The sequence below is a fragment of the Heterodontus francisci genome, chromosome 6, assembly GCF_036365525.1.
Source record: "Heterodontus francisci isolate sHetFra1 chromosome 6, sHetFra1.hap1, whole genome shotgun sequence".
Lineage (NCBI taxonomy): Eukaryota > Metazoa > Chordata > Chondrichthyes > Heterodontiformes > Heterodontidae > Heterodontus > Heterodontus francisci.
Window position 1 is genome coordinate 61,198,791 of NC_090376.1, and position 17,558 is coordinate 61,216,348.

The window sequence follows — 17,558 nt, forward strand, 5'->3', positions numbered from 1 at the left end:
CTGGCACATTCCAAGGTTCAGGACTCTGTGCGGAGGGTCGCACTAAAGCTTGGGGCAGCCGCAGCAAAGGCTCAATGGGGAAAGACCGCTGTGTAAGGTCCTCCCACCAGAGTGAATTGAGGGGCTGGACCCATGGAAAACCCCTCGGGCTGTATACACCAAATATGGGTTTGCTGTAAAATGTACATGGCATGTAAAATGGAATGGAAGGCTTGTGAGGCAACTCACTCCTGTATTGAAGAAAACTGATTTCCTTTGCACTTTTTGGAATGTCTACTTGGTGCTGTTTTGAACTGCTTTGTAATGTATTTTTTTTTATTACAGATTTTTATGAATAAATTTATGAAAATATTTTTGGGGAAAACAATTTACTGCAACGGGGATGGAGTATAAAACCAGGGAAGTCTTACTACAACTGTACAGGGCATTGGTGGGATATACTTGCATTGGAAGCAGTTCAGCGAAGGTTCACTAGGCTGATTCCTGGGATGGAGGGGTTTCTTATGAGGAATGTTTGAGCAGGTTGGACTTAGACTCACTGGAGTTTAGAAGAATGAGAGGTGATCTTACTGACAGGATAGATGCTGAGAGGATGTTTCCCCACATGGGGGAATATAGAACTAAGGGACAGAAGTTTCAAAAGAAGGGATCTCCCACTTAAGATGGACACGAGGAGGAACTTATTCTCTCCGGGTGTCATGCAGACCCCCACCTACCAAGAATGAGGAGTATTAATTTCACCACATGAATATTAATTTTAAACTGTTACTGGAGTGAAGGAAGAACTGGTTAAAAAAACCCACAATGGATCCTTGGCTGGAGAGACATTTTTGCATATTAACAGACAGTACTTGGAAAGGACAAAGGGGCTACTCCATACTCCAATTTAATCCACAATGGACTTTTGATTACCAGACATTGAGGGTGGAGGAGTGCGCATTCCAGGTTAACTGCTAAGATGGCCGAATACACAAACTGACATGGTCACACCAGCTAGTCAAATGACTAATCTGCTGGGCCACCTCAGTTTTTTTTGAATTGGAACTTGGCACAGAGTTTTGAACTGGCAGAAAGCTGTTTGCACCTGGACTGAAAAGACCTCCCATGGCTGGCTCGCCACAGCCTCTCCTGTCTGCTCATCTCATTCTCACCAGCTTTGGAATCCATTGAAGACACATGAACCCCAAGAGAGAAAAGTCTCTTACAGTGAACAAGGTTTAAGAATAATACTGGGCCCCAACGAAAAGCAAGAATTACGTACAAGCAAGAAGTCTACGGTGAGCTCGAAGCACAGTAACAAGAAACTCTTCAGATATTGCCTCAAACCTCTCCACTTCATTTTTCTTCTGCTCTTTTCTGTCTCTATTTGCATGTGCGTTTTGTGTATGCATGCTAGCTTGGGGCGCGGCGTGCATCAGTAGGCATTAACCAAATTAGAGTTGAAGTTTTGAGAAATTTCACTTTTCTTCTTTAAACCCAAGAAGTCCTGTTTGTGCTCATTTCTCTGCCTTATAATTGGAAAGCAGTGAACAAGGATTCACCAAGGAGGAGCTCAAAACACGGTGTGTTTAAAATTAAAACCTGTTACAGTAAGACCAGGTGAAGGCTGAAAGGGACCCCTAGACACATTTCTCACCTGGTCGTAACACCAGGCATCATTAATCTTTGGAATGCTCTTCCCCAGAAAGCAATGGAGGATGGGTTTTTGAATACATTCAAGGCTGAGTTAGACAGATTTTTGATCTACAAGGGAGTCTAGGGTCATGGGGGAGCCAGCATGAAAGTGGGGTTTTGGCCACAAACTTGGCAATAATATCAGAATCAGTCTTTGCATACTGAATCCACATTGGCTTGTCATAGAAGGGAAAGCCCTGCATCGATCTCAGAGCATTAGTAGCACTGCTCACGTCATTGAAGATCACAAAGGCCTGTCCCTGCATCTTCAGGTTCCTGGAGACGAGGATGTCCAGAATCTGGCCAAATTGGGAAAAGATGGCATAGAGCGATTTCTTCAATTCATCTTTTTTAATCTTTTTAATCATCTTTTTTAATCATCAGCCATGATCTTACCGAATGATGCAGCAGGCTCGAGGGGCCAAATGGCCTACTCCTACTCCTGCTTCATATGATCTTATATTCAGTCCCCACTGTGGCCTGTCCTGTCAACAGACTTCTCTACTTACAAGTTGACAATTTTCACCCAGTGCAAGTGCTATGCAACAAATCGCATTTGTAGTATGCACTAGTATTCCCAATACATCCAATCGCCTAATTCCATTTCCCCCAGACAGAAATCAGCAAGAAAAATAAAAGCAGCATTACATTTCTGCTGAAGTTTGTTCACCTTGTCCAAAGAAGAGGAAATTTGGTTTAAGACTCCCAAATGGAGTACACAGAAGACCAGAAAAAAGAAAACATTAAAACCCGGCCGGTGTTGGGAGCGGGGGAGGAAATGGCAGCGAATGGAGAGGCATTTATCTGAGTCATGGGACAAGTACACACACATACTTGAGTTGGCAGAGTTTAGTCCATTCTGCTTGGACAGGATGAAGGCTATATAGAAAGGAGATAGAGAGGTATCATTTATTGCATTCTGCTTCAATCAAATCTTGAAATGGTTCGGCAGTGTTCCCAGCAATCATGGAGAAGTCTGTGACCTAGTTTGTAGAGAAGGTGCTGACAAACAGAAAAGGAAAAGCAAATCTGATTTTATTCCAGTCATCAAGTTTCAAACCTGAAGTTTCCTGTTCTCCACCAAATTTGATTCCGCTGTGCCTATGATCGGAGTGCCTTACAATAGATCCCAGACCTGCTTCAAGCTGAGTCAGTAAATTCTGAAGTTTAGGATCAAAACTTTTACTCCATTTCTCATCCTATAATTAAAATCAGAAAATATATCACAGAATATTATAGTTGCATTGTGTTAGCTCTTTGAAAGAGCTATCCAATTAAGCCCATTGCATAGCTATTTCCCCTGCAATTTCTTTCCATTTGAAGTATATATCCAACTTAAAATTTATAAAGACCTAACAATTTTATAACTCTGACCATCATCAGTTAGTGATCAAAATGTTTAACTAGAGTAATTCAGGTTGAAGTTTTTAATGGCCCATTAACATTTTGGAACAATGAGCAGCAAGACAGAACCCAAGTAATGTCCTCATACTCATACAAGATGGATTTTTCCTGACATCTTGCATTACGAGGGGATACCCTATAAAAAATATCCAACTTCAATGCCGAACAGCACTCATGCTCAAGTTAAAATGGTCAGTGCAAGTTCCAATAAAAATATGCATTCATGCTTAATGATTACAATCAGCGTGATGCTGACTAATTGAAGACTATATATTTTGCAAACAAATGTTAACTGGGATTTAAAGGTTAAACAATGTGGTGCCATTTCAGTATAATGGCAATCCTATACTCTATTATATTCGCATAAATGTAACATGACAGATTACAAGATCCAGGAAGACTAATAACTTCTGGTTAAAATTTAAACTATTGTTTACTATTTACTGAAGTTATCACAAAATATTCTTTACCTGGTAGTTCATAATAGGGTGTTAACTAGTTAATAGCATAAATAAAGAGCTAGCACTGGCAGTGGGTGCTGTTTGGGGTACAGAAATAAGCTCTGTGACAAGCAATATACAATCTCCACCAAAGCATCCTAGTCTCAGCATCTTCTTCACAAACAAGCTTGGAAGTTTCTCTAACACCCAGTATCAAAAAATTTACATACAAATACATTTCTTTTCCTACAAATTATATACTTATGATTAAGTAATTGTGCAGTACAATTTAAGACATAGATACAAATAAAATTGGAATAGCATAGCTTGATCCATTATTTATTTTGCCTTTTGAAATTAGTCAATGGCCATCAGATCATAAAATGGCTGTTTAATAGAGATTTGAATACTCACCTTCAAAAGTACTGGAGCAAATATCTGACGTATCGCTTGATAAAGAGCACTTATAGGTGAATCCAGCATAGATGACACAAGTATATTGGTGTGCAAATTATCCTCAGTAATTACATCTGGACGCATCTTAAAGAACACCAGTATTTTGTCCTTTTTGTCACCTGGTTCAACCTACAATTGAAAGCAGCTACATTCCAACATCACTAAAACCCATATGTCGTAACAGTAGATTTACAATTATGACCCTTTTTAGCTTCTTCTCAATTCCAGATATACAATATGCACAATTCAGAATGTTTTCCTTTATAGCTCTGATATTAACAAGAATTCCAGACAAGGTTTTTCTGCAATGTACTCTGAATTGTTTGGGATTTTACTTCCTTTTTCACAAACTAAATGGTGTTCCTTTTTACAATACCAGTGTTGTTGAAAACAGATGTAAATACCACCCAAACACAACTGGATGCCTCAGATACCATTTTCTACAAAGTAGCTCTTCCCATTGAACTATCATATCGAAAATTAAAAACTGCTGTACCCTTGAGAAGGGTAATTATAGATGATACACACTGCTGCCAAGGTGCCCTGGTGGTGGAGAGAGCAAATGATTAATGTGGTAAATGGGGTGTCAATCAAGAGTGTCAAGCTATTTGAGTGTTGTTAGAGCTGCACTCATCCAGGCAAGTGGAGAATATTCCATCACACTCCTGACGTGCCTTGTCGATGGTGGACAAGCCTGGGGAGTCAGGAGGTGACATACTCCCCACAGAATTCCCAGCCTCTGATCTGCTCTTGTAACCACAGTGCTGGGCGAGTTAAGTTTCTGGTCAATGGTAACCCCCAGTATGTTGATGATGGGGAATTCAGCAATGGTAATATCATTGAATGTCAAGGGAAGATGGTTGGATTCTCTCTTGTTGGAGATGGTTATTGTCTGGCACTTGTATGGCATACTTGTGGGCGGCACAGTGGTTAGCACCGCAGCCTCACAGCTCCAGCGACCCGGGTTCAATTCTGGGTGCTGCCTGTGTGGAGTTTGCAAGTTCTCCCTGTGTCTGCGTGGGTTTCCTCCGGGTGCTCCGGTTTCCTCCCACAGCCAAAAGACTTGCAGGTTGATAGGTGAATTGGCCGTTATAAATTGTCACTAGTATAGGTAGGTGGTAGGGGAATATAGGGACAGGTGAGGATGTGGTAGGAATATGGGATTAGTGTAGGATTAGTATAAATGGGTGGTTAATGGTCGGCACAGACTCGGTGGGCCGAAGGAACTGTTTCAGTGCTGTATCTCTAAATCTAAATCTAAATGTTATTTGCTACTGATCATCCCAAACCTGAATGTTGTCTAGATCTTGCTGTAGGCAGACATGGACTGCTTCGTTATCTGAGGAGTTACAAATAGGACTGAACACATCATGCAACCATCAGCAAAAATACCTATTTCTGACAAGAATGTGCGAAGTTTATGCGTGAAGAAGTCAACCAAAAAAAACCACTGGTTGCGATTTTATTTATCCAAACCTGGATTCTCCCTGATGGTAATTTCAATATCAACTTGACACTATACAGAAAACAACTACTGAGATATTTCAGCCTGTTTGCAAATTTAGACATGGGTTTAACTGATTGGTAAAAAAAAAAACTAGTATTTATATTAAGGCTTTTCAAGGCCTCAGATCACAAAGCAAAGCTAACGAAGTATTTTGAAGTGTAGTCATTGTTGTAAGGAAAACATAGCAGCCAAATCTGCACAGAGCAAGGTCCCACAAACAACAATGAATAGATAATATGTTTTTTGTAATGTTGTTTGAGGGATAAATATTGGCCAGACACTCACTCAGTGTATAAAATGGGACAGAAAAGATGATGAAAGCCTAAGTGTGAGAACAAACCTTTAATTCAACAGACCAAAAAAGCATATTTTGATTCTAGAACATATGTTCAATTGTTGTTATTTCCATTAGAATCTGAGGTAGTATTTTGAAATGTCTAGATACGTACAAAAAGGGACTACAGAACTAATATTTTTTAAACTTCAGTAAAGAACAATGAGTGGTAAAAATGATATAGCTAGATATATCATCTGCTAAAAACATTGCTATATTATTGTGTTTTGAGCATTCCCAATTTTAGTCACGCCATTGGCAGCCTTGCCTTCAGCTTCTATGTTTTAGTTTTTTAGTTTTAGTTTTAGAGATACAGCACTGAAACAGGCCCTTCGGCCCACCGAGTCTGTGCCGACCATCAACCACCCATTTTATACTAATGCTACACTAATCCCATATTCCTACCACATCCCCACCTGTCCTTATATTTCCCTACCACCTACCTATACTAGGGGCAATTTATAATGGCCAATTTACCTACCAACCTGCAAGTCTTTTTGGCTTGTGGGAGGAAACCGGAGCACCCGGAGAAAACCCACGCAGACACAGGGAGAACTTGCAAACTCCACACAGGCAGTACCCAGAATTGAACCCAGGTCGCTGGAGCTGTGAGGCTGCGGTGCTAACCACTGCGCCACTGTGCCGCCCTATGACTCTAAGCTCTGGAATTCCCTCCCTATCTCTCCACTTCTCTTACACTCTTTCCTCCTTTAAGTCAGTACTTAAAGCCTACCTCTTTGACCAAGCTTTTGATCATCTGACCTAATATCTCCTTATGTGGTTTGGTGCCCAATTCTGTTCCATAATGCTCCTGTGAAGGGCTTTGGGATGTTTTATTACATTAAAGGTGCTATATAAATGCATGTTGTTGTTGTACTATGCTATTTTTAAAAAGTATAAATTTACCTGTGCAATGAATGCAATATCACAGTATTTCAGTGCAATACTTCAACAATATTTGTACAAAACGAACAGCGAGGATTAACAGTATTATCACAATGTCAGCATCTGTGACAGGTTCACATCATCTCATTACTAAAATCTGCTTATTCCCGCATTTCTTCTAGCAGATTCAGAAAGTGGTTACAAGATTTGGAATAATAATACTAACAAGGGATGCTCTGTAGAATGATACTTTGAAACAGAGCCACATCAGTTACAGAACCCATAAAGAGAAGTCTTCAGATCACTCAATCGGGAAACACGTAGGAGAGTTGGTCATCTTGAACCAGAACAGATTGAGTGGAGGTCCCGTCTATTCCAAGCCCAATTGCATAATATTATGTAACGTTCATCACAGGATTCCCCAACTGTACAATGGCTTGGAGTTTGCTAATGACGTACTATCCTCCAAGGACCTTGGAGGTGGAAGGGACTCATGTATAGCTGATGCAACTCTCATAGAAAGGTTTGCAACATTCGCATCATCTCCGAAGCCCTGCAGAGAATCCAGTGACAGGTGATAAGTCTTTTTGCCACTCAACTGAACACTTTGCACTTGCCTCATTGGGCAGTTAGTGTATTGTAGCTGCGACCAATTCCCCTCCCCAATATGGATTCTTCATTGGGCTCTCAAATAAATTTAATTAGCTCAAGACCAAACTTCTTGCAGACCTCCTGGCTCCACAATATGCAAAGGCAACTCATCTAAAACTCAAAAAACTAGATTCTATCCTGCACTCTGACTTGTATGCCCACAAACTTCATCCACATTAACCACCTTCTCCCAGTTCAAATCTATGTATTTGTGTCCCCCCCACTTTCTCCAACCTTACATCCTACCCCATCCTGTTACAGTGAGAAATTTTCCAACCATCTTGCTCATACTCTCAAACACCCTCCCTAAATCTCTGCCTTGCCAAAAACCTCCTCAAAAGTTATCTATTGACCGTGCCTTCAGTCATCTCCATTAACTTTTCTCTTTCTGTTCGATGTCTACATGCTACTATGTGAAGTGTCTTGGGGTGTTTCATTTCATTATTTGTTTTCAATGTTGATTATGTAAAAACTAACAGGCTCGTGCATGATATAACAGAATTCAAAGACGACAACTCCTCTGTGGAGATAATTAAGTTATGAAATTTATTAATTAAGAATACACATGCAGTAGAAATGGAAAAGATTACTACAGACATCACACAACCAATTATATGTTCAACTCAAACACAGCAGGGAATATTGTAAAGGAATAAAAACAAGAAATGCTGGAAATACTCAGCAGGTCTGGCAGCATCTGTGGAAAGAGAAGCAGAGTTAACATTTCGGGTCAGTGACCCTTCTTCGGAACTCTGAGTATTTCCAGCATTTCTTGTTTTTATTTCAGATTTCCAGCATCCGCAGCATTTTGCTTTTATAATATTGTAAAGGACTTTTTTCACCTGTATTGGAGATATAATAAACCTTATATTGGCAGGCTGGTTCAGGTAAATATTAAGCACAGGGCTTTAAAAACACTTGTGTTGTACGAAGAGATTGTGCAGAACGAATGAAAATTTAACACATTGTTCAGTCTCTTGGATTGGATTTGATCTTTCAAGGATGACATTTAATAGCTTAGCACAATTTTCTAAAGATGTAGTTTAGATATTCTTACAATCATCAGGTTCATGGTTTATATTAATTTTCTAAAGGCAACTTTTAATTTGGGAATTGATTTTTTTTTTAAATGCAAGGCAAATGAAAACATGAGAAGCTGGCAAACAAACCTGGGGTGGCCCATGTTTATTTAGTAAGGTCATATTGGGAAGTGTAAAGTCCCTACACAATGCTGTTGGGGAGGGTTTAACTAGATCATCAGGGGGATGGGAATGTGAGAGAGAGCTCAGATTGGAGGGAAGCAAAACTGGTAACTTGTCTAGGGTGTGAGAACCAGGAGCAAGTAACCAAATACCAAGGTGCACAGAATACTGGGGGAAATAGATAGCACGAGAGTAGGGAATATTAAGATATTAGGTGGGGTCAGAGTAAAGGAGAAAGTAATAAAGTCTGAATCAGGGTTAATGAGCATGTATGTGAATGCACGGAGCGTAGTTAATAAGACTGGTGAGGTACAGGCGCAGATTGCCATGTGGAAATATGATGTTGTGGCTATAACACAGACCTGGCTCAAAGCAGGGCAGGACTGGGTGTTCAGGAAAGATAGGAAAGGGAAAAAAGGGGAAGGGGTGGCAGTATTGATTAAGGAGAGCATTGCAGTGCTGGAGAAAAAGGATGTCCCAGAGGGGTCGAGGACAGAATCAGTTTGGCGAGAGCTAAGGAACAAAAAAGGTACAGTTACGTGTTGTCTATAGGCCACCAGCTAGTGGGAAGTGCGTGGAGGAACAAATTTGCAAGGAAATTACAGAGAGGTGCAAAAATTATAGGGTAGTTATAATGGGGGACTTTAATTATCCAAACATAGACTGGGATAATAGTAGTGTAAAGGGCAGTGAGGGGCAAGAGTTCCTAGAGTGTGTTCAGGAAAATTTTCTATAACAGTATGTTGCTAATCCAATGAGAAAGGAGGCACTGCTCAACCTGGAAATCCAAGTACAGTATATCAATGGGCTCCCCATTATCCACAGCACATGTTACTCCTTCAAAGAACTCCAATAAATTGGTTAAACATGATTTCCCTTTCACAAAACCATGCAGACTATTCCCGATTACCTCAGGTTTTCCTAAGTGCCCAGCTATAGCCTCCTTAATGATTGAATCTAACACCTTCCCCAGAACAGACGTGAAGCTAACTGGCCTATAGTTACCCATTTTCTGCCTTCCACCACCCCGCCCCAGCCCCTTCTTGAATAGAGGGTTATATTTGCTACTTTGCAGTCTGATGCGACCTTCCCAGAATATAGCGAATTTTGAAAAATTAACACCAACGCATTTACTACCGTATTAGCCACCTCTTTAGACACCCTAGGATGAAGCCCGTCAGAGCCCAGGGACGTGTCAGCCCACAGCTGACAGCGTGAGGGAGGGGGGAGGGAGGGGAGGTGGGGGGGAATGGGGGGGAAAAGAGTGGGAGAGGGGACCACGTGAGGAAACTAAGCAGGAAAAAGAAATTGAAGTGTGACATCACAGGTTGGTATTTCTCTTTTTCTCTCTCTAAACTTGGGCATTCTTTCAAATTAGAAGCCAAGAAATTGATAACCTCAATCAGGGTGAGCATAACAGGGCGTGTCTGAATAAGAGCAGCACAGAGCAGATTGAGGCATTAATTAAAATTAATAATTTTAACAAGGTACCAACCAGATTCTAAAAGAGGGAACAGTGTTATTTTTTGGATCATAGATGGGAAGCTGTGACCTGTTGCTTACGATTCCTGTGCCACATGGGAACTCCAGGACATTTCATGTGTCTTGGATGACCACGTGTATAGGAAGTGTCCCCAGCTACTTCAGCTCAAGCTCAGGATTTGAGAGTCTGAGGGGCAGCTGGAGTCACTGCGGAGCATGAGGAAGCAGGAAAGTTTCTTTGATCATACTTTCCAGGAGGTCGACACCCGGCAGGCAGTAAGGGTCAGGATACCAGGTGGGCAGCCATCTGGAAGACTAGGAAGAGGCAAGAGGTGCAGGAGTCCTCCGGGTATGCTCCACTCGCGAACAGGTACTCAGCATTGGAGACTGCTGCGTGTGACGATACCCCAAAGGAGTACAGTCCAGACATGGCATCAATAGACAAGGGACTGTGCAGAAGGGAGCAGCAAAGTGTAGAAATGCAGTTGTTATAGGAGATTCCATAGTCAGGGGGGCAGACAGGCATTCTGTAACCATCATCTTAAGTCCCTCTTGGTGTGTTGCCTCCCTGGTGCCATGTTAAAGAACATCACGGAGAGGGTGCAGGATATTCTGCAGGGGGAAGGGAGTTAGCCAGAAGTTGTAGTACACAACTCCTTGCAAGGAGGTTCACTAGTGTGTCTGCAGAGGGTTTAAATTAAACTGGCAGGGGGATGGGCACCAGTATGTCGGAGGTAGCAAAGAGTACTAAAGGTGCATAATCTGAGAGTGTTAGACAGTAATAGTGAAGGGAGTAATTGCATATTGGATAGGAGCAGACGGAGAAGGGCTACGAGGAATGCAAAGAAAGCATTACAATGCATATATGTAAATGCACAAAGTGTGATGACTAAGGTTGGTGAGCTACAAGCACAAATAGTGTGGGAATATGATGTAGTGGCAATAATGGAAACATGGCTTAAAAATGGTGAGGACTGGATGCTTAATATGCAGGGATACAAAATGTTCAGAAAAGATAGGGAAGGAAAAAAGGCAGGTGGGGTGGTAGTACTGATCAGGAAAGACACTGTAGTATTGGAAAGAAGGAATGTCATTGAGAGTGCAAGGATAGAATCGATTTGGTTAGAGTTCAGAAGCAAAAAGGGTATGATCACACTACTAGGGGTATTCTATAGGCCTCCAAATAGCGAGAGAAAGATAGCGGAGCAAATCTGCAGGGAAATCACAGATGTGTAAGAACTATAGCGTGGCAATATTCGGGGAGTTTACCCAAATATCGATTTGGATAATTTTAGAGTAAAGGAAAAGGAGGGGGGAGGAATTTCTGGATTATATTTAGGAGAACTTCCTTGAGCAGTATGTTCCCATCCCAACTAGAAAGGAGGCATTGCAGAATCTGGTGCTGGGAAATGAGGTGGGCCAAGTGCCTGTGGGGGAGCACTTGGGTAAGAGTCATCATCGTATCATAAGGTTTAGACTAGTAATACAGAAAAGCAAGGAATAAGATAAAGTAGAATGGCTAGATTGGAATAGGGCTAATTTCAATGCAATAATAAAGAGAGCTAGCCAGGATAAAATGGAAGCAACGACTGGAAAAGAGACTGTAACGGAACAATAGGTTATCATTAAGGAAGAGATGCTTCAGGTACATGCTAGGTACATTTCAACAAGGGCGAAAGGTAGGGGAACCAAAAACAGGGCTCCTTGGAAGACGAGAGAGATAAGGACTATGGTGAAACAAAAATAAAAAGGGTGTATGATGCATGTCAGGTGAATTATTCAAGTGAGAACCAGGGCAAATACAATAAGTTGAGGAGGGGAGGTGACGAGGAAAATAGAGAGAATACGAGAATAGAATGGCAGTCAACATAAAAAAGGAACCCAAAAATCTTCTACTGGCATATAGTTAGTAAGCAGGTACTAAGAGGTGGAGTGGGGCCTATTATGGACAAAGAGAGCAATATATGTTTAGAGGTACAGGGCAACAAGAATATTTAATGCGTACTTTGTATCAGTGTTTACTAAGGAAGAGGAATCAGTAGAAGTGGAGACAGTAGAGGCAATGGATATGGTAAAAATTGATAGGGAGGAGGTACTGGAAAGGCTGTCTATACTTAGGGTAGATAAGTCACCTGGTCTGGATGGCTTGCATCCCAGGCTGTTAAAGGAAGTGGGGGGTGGAGATAGCAGAAGGGCTTGCCTTATTGCAATCTTCCCTAGAAATGGGGGAGGTGCCAAAGGATTGGAGTGGCAAATATGACACCCTTATTCAAGAAAGGGTGTTAGGACAGTCCTAGCAACTAAGGCCAGTTAGTTTAATATCAGTGGTGCATAAGGTTTTAGAAACCATAATCAGGGGGAGGGGAAAATCAACAGGTACTTGGAGAGGTTTCAGTTGATTAAGGATAGCCAGCATGGATTTGTAAAAAGCAGATCATACTTGACTAATCTAATTGAATTTTTTGATAAAGTAACAGAGAAGGTTGATGAAGGGAATGCGATGGATGTTGTCTATATGGATTTTAAGAAAGCTTTCACTAAGTACCACATAAAAGGCTAGTTAACAAAATTGAGGCTCATGGAATAGAAGGGTCAGTGTCCAATTGGATAAAAAAAATTGGCTTAAGGACAGAAGACAGTGAGTCTTGGTAAATGGTTATTTTTCCAACTGGAGGATGGTAGACAGTGATGTTCCTCAAGGGTCAATGCTGAGACCACTGCTTCTTTTTTGCTATATGACTTGGATCTTGGAATACAGAGTAGAATTTCAAAATTTGCCAATGATACCAAATTTGGAGGAGTGGCAGTGAGGATGATACGAACCGCCTGCAATGGACAGACAGACTCGAAGAATGGGCAGACTAGCGCAAGATGAAATTTAATACCGACTCATTTGAGGTGATGCGTTTTGGCAGAAGCGATAAGATGGGGCACTATATCGCAGTTCTAAAGAGCGTGCAGGAACAGAGGGTCTTGGGGGTGCATGTCCATCGATCTTTGAAGATGTCAGGTCATATGGAGAGTGTGGTTAGTAAAGCATATGGGATCTTGGGCGACATAAATAGACGCATAGTGCAGAAAAGCAGGGAAGTTATGCTGAACCTTTATAAAGCTCTGGTTAGGCCCCAACTGGAGTATTGAGTCCAGTTCTGGTCACCACACTTTAGGAAGGATGTGAGGGTCCTTTAGAGGGTGCAGAGGAGATTCACCAGAATGGTTACAAGGATGGGGGATTTTAGTTACAAGGTTAGGTTGGAAAAGCTGGGTTTGTACTCCCTGGAGCAAAAGGAGATTGAGGGAAGATTTGATAGAAGTGTACAAGATTTTCTATAGGCTTAGCCAAGTTAGACAAGGAAAAATTGATGCCATCAATTGATGGCACAAGGGCTAGGGTACGCAGATTGAATGTTTTGGGCAAGAGATTCAGGGGGAATGTAAGGAAGAACATTTTTTAAATGCAGCGAGTGGTAATGACCTGGAACTCGCTGCCCACGAGGGTGGTGGAAGGTGGTGAGGATTGGGAGAGTTTTAGAAATGAGGAAAGAATGAAAAAACATCTGATAGTAACAAGAGTACTTCGATTTTTTTTTGTAAAATATGTTTTAAAGGGCTTATAGTTGAATTAGGGACATGAATTCATATGGAATTTTGAAGAGATACTGAACTTTGTTTTTTTAAAAAAAAAGGTCACCAGAAGGTTCCTGGATTTGGCTTGTAAACAAGTCTTACTGGAAGGCACCTCTCTGGGGATAATCACCCAGCAAGGGTTGTTTGTGACTCGGGGAGATGTTTACAAAGAAGTGACAGGTCATGATTTATAGAGGTCAGGAGGCTTTACTTCTGGAATGTATTTAGTTTCAGTTTGAACTGTTACAACAGACAGTTGTTTCTTTGCTTGAAAGGAAATCAACACACTGTAGGGTTTCTCATTTCCAACTGTATTTGAAAAAACCCTGCATATTTGAAGAAATCCTGCATAGCGAATGTGTGGGGACTGAAAACCCTTGTTGCTGCATTTCTGCTGTAAGACCTATCTGAAGCCTCTGTAGCTTCTTTTCTTAGAAATGCCTACCCAAACTGATCTTCAACATCACCTGGAAAGAACTGTTCGAAGAAGATCCCAGTGACAGCCATCTATACGCATATGCGACCCCAAACCAAAACCATGGACAAGCATTCTGCCTAAGTGGGGTTTTTTGTTTTCTTTGTAATAGTGCTGTAAACAACAATCCTTTTTATTTTTCCAGTTAACTGGTGTGTGTGTGCGTGTGTGGGCTTGGATAGATAAGGGCTTTGATATTTCAATTGAATGTGTATGTTTTATTTCATTATTGAAGGTCTTGTTTTATAATAAACTGATAATTTTGTTGTTTATTAAAGAAACCTGGTTGGTACATTTTATTCTGGGAAAAATATAGAGCATATGATTGACAGCATCAGTAAGTGAGAAAATGTATATATGTTGAGACCTGTGGAGAAGTGGAACTAGAATAAACAGTGCACTCCTCCTGCCTCGGTCGTAACAAGAGGGAGAAAACACAAACAGTAAACCAGCAAGGAATATAAAAAGATTGTAAGAGCTCCTACAGCTTTGTATGTATAGAGGAAGATGGTCGTGAAAGTAGCTTGGTCCTTCAGAAGCTGAGACAGGAGAAATTATAATAGTGAATAAGGAAATGGTTGAGACATTAAACAAATATTTTGAATCTGTCTTCACAGTTGAAGATACAAAAACATATCAGAAATATCGGAGAAATCAAGGGACTAATGAGAGTGAGGAACTTAAAGTAATTAATATTCGTTATATTTTGTTAATTATATTAGTTAATATTTTGTTAGTGTCAGCTGTGGTTCAGTTGGTAGCACTCTCGCCTCTGAGTCACAAGGTTCTGGACTCAGGTCCCACTCCAGGGCTTGAGCACAAAAATCTACGCCGACACCCCAGTGCAGCACTGAGGGAGCGCTGCACAGTTTGAGGTGCTGTCTTTCGGAGGAGACATTTAAACAAGGCTCTATCTGCCTTCTTGAGTGGATGTAAAAGAATCCATGGCATTATTTCAAAGAAGAGCAGGGGAGTTATCCCCAGTGTCCTGGCTAATATTTATCCTACAATCAACATCACACCAAAAAAAACTGATTATCTGGCCATTATCACATTGCTTTTTGTGGGAGTTTGCTGTGCGTGAATTGGCTGTCATGGTTTCTACATTACATTACAACAGTAACTACAATTTAGAAGTACGTCATTGGCTGTAAAGTGCTTTGAGATGTCATGAAAAGTGGTACATAAATGCAAGTCTTTCTTTTAGTAAAGAAAAAGTACTGGAGGGCCTAAAAGCTGACAAATCCCCGGACCAGACGGCCTATATCCTAAAAGAGGTGGCTACATTGGTTGTGATCTTCCAAAATTCCCTGCATTCTGCAGTGATTCCAGTGGATCAGAAGGTAGCAAATGTAATATCGTTATTCAAGAAAGAAGGAAGGGAGAAAACAGGAACGATGTGCCAATTAGCCTGACATTAGTTGTCAAGAAAATGCTGGAATCCATTATTAAGGAAGGAGTAACAGGGTACTTAAAAATCCTAATATGCGAGAACAGAATAATATGGGGACATTTAAGATGAAATAATTAATCAATCATGTATTACTAACAAACTAACTTCGGAGCTGCACAGACAGCTTATCAGAAATAACTTCATAGCTTCAGGGCTGCACAGACAGCTTATCAGTAGAAATAGACTAACAAGCTAAAACCTAGTAGGACAGCTGCACCTGCCGAATAGTAGCCTATTGTACAACAATCAGCCCAACGTTCCAAGGAGATAGGGGAATAAGAAACTGCTTGAGGGAGAGGTGACAAGGCAGTGCCCCAATCAGGCCCTAACACCAAGAAACTGCAGAGTTTGTAAAACAATTGGGAACATAAAGGGGGTGTCACTGATTTGTAAGAAGAACAATAAGAAAGGCTTGAATTCCCTCCTCCAGCACGGAGGAAGAGGGAGGAGAGCCCAGGTGTTGTTGTTGTTCGCTTTGCTGATGATGTAACCACTAAGTACTACAATAAAGTTTCTTAAAGCTACAGTCGGACTTTGTCTCATTTCGTATAACCCATGAGACCATAGAAAATTGAGATCCAACAACTTGGCGTAATCGGCAGGATCGCTGGAGGATAGAGACCAAAGCATTGGACATCGGACCGTTATCGGGCCCCAGAGGTAAGGACTCCTCTTTGTTTTAAAAGTCCTTGGCCGTTGTCTAAGCTCGGTACTCCACCACGCGATCCCGAACCTTTTTGTTCAGTAACTAGAGTCCACTCGGGGGGGAATACGGAAGACGGAAACCCCATATATATTCAGGCGCCTTATTCGGCGGTAATCGGCGTAACACTGACCCACGGGCTTCGAAGGAAGCTCCATCGGCTTGAGTTTAGCTGTAGAAATACCCGGTTCTACGGACCCTACGGCATTGATAAAATGACCAACGAAGACAACCGACAGTTACCAACTACCGTCAAAGGTGGGCGGGCCCCACCTGACGTTCCCGAAGATGAAATACTTCGGCAGTTAAAAGAATATGTAGAGCAACGGTTTAATTTGGCTAAACAATACACAGACATTGGGCAAAAATATGGCGCCACAACGGGACAGTGGTCCCTTGATGATATAAAGAGAGTCTGGGGAAAAGCAACCCGTTTAAAAGGACAGAGAACGGACCCAATAGTCCCTAGCTGTCATGGGACAGATCCGACAGCGTAATGAAATTATCCAGCAAGCTCAACGCGACCGCGACCTAACTAATGCGAAGGACCAATTGAAGGCGGTCTGCGAACAATTGAAAAAGGAAAAGCTTAAAGTGGAACAGCTAGAAGCTGCCCATAAAAAGTTAGAATTTGGAAATAAAGTACTTAAAAGACAACTACAGGACGAACGAGCGATCCAATTGAAGGGACCGCTTTACGGACCCCCACCCCAACCACCACCACCGACTAACATATATCCGAGTTTGAAGACGTTACAAAAAGAACAACACCTACTGCAACTGCGTGATGCAGGTCTGACGGAGTATGAATCCTCCAGTGAAGAAAGTGATACTGATGATGATGATGATGGTATGCCTTTCCCGCGACTAGCTCCCCTCAAACAGAAACGCATTAAGGTAAAGCAGGAAAAGACTGTGGACGGCCCAGCATATCCTGGAGGATCCTGAGAAGATTGATAAGTGGTCCAAAGAATTGCCTGACCCAAAGAAGGGGGGTCAGAAGATGTGGGAACAACTGGAACGTCTGAAGGGAATTTACCACCTCCACCCGTGGGACGGGGTACAGATTCTGACTGTGATGGTGCCCGGAAGAGCAGCCCGAAGACTGAGCAGAGAGGTCAAAGCTGCTTTGGGCATGGACGAACAAAAACTAGATGCCGGATGGATTGCAATTAGCCAGTGGTTGCGAGCATTCTATCCTGCAAAGACGGATCGGAATAAAATTACAGCCTGTCAGCAAAAAGGTACCAAAGAGGTGCGGGAGT

The 17,558-nt window shown here is 41.7% G+C and overlaps 1 protein-coding gene across 2 annotated transcripts in view; it reads right to left on the reverse strand.

Annotated features, from left to right (window-relative positions):
• Positions 1-17,558, reverse strand: part of dync2h1 (dynein cytoplasmic 2 heavy chain 1) — an 836,995-nt gene that overhangs the window by 803,742 nt on the left and 15,695 nt on the right. For both annotated transcript variants that reach the window (XM_068033753.1, XM_068033752.1), the window contains exons 3-4: positions 3,933-4,103; positions 2,735-2,873 (exon numbers count right to left, since the gene is read on the reverse strand). In XM_068033753.1, the coding sequence (XP_067889854.1) occupies positions 2,735-2,873; positions 3,933-4,103 (310 nt within the window). The remainder of the gene's footprint in view (positions 1-2,734; positions 2,874-3,932; positions 4,104-17,558) is intronic.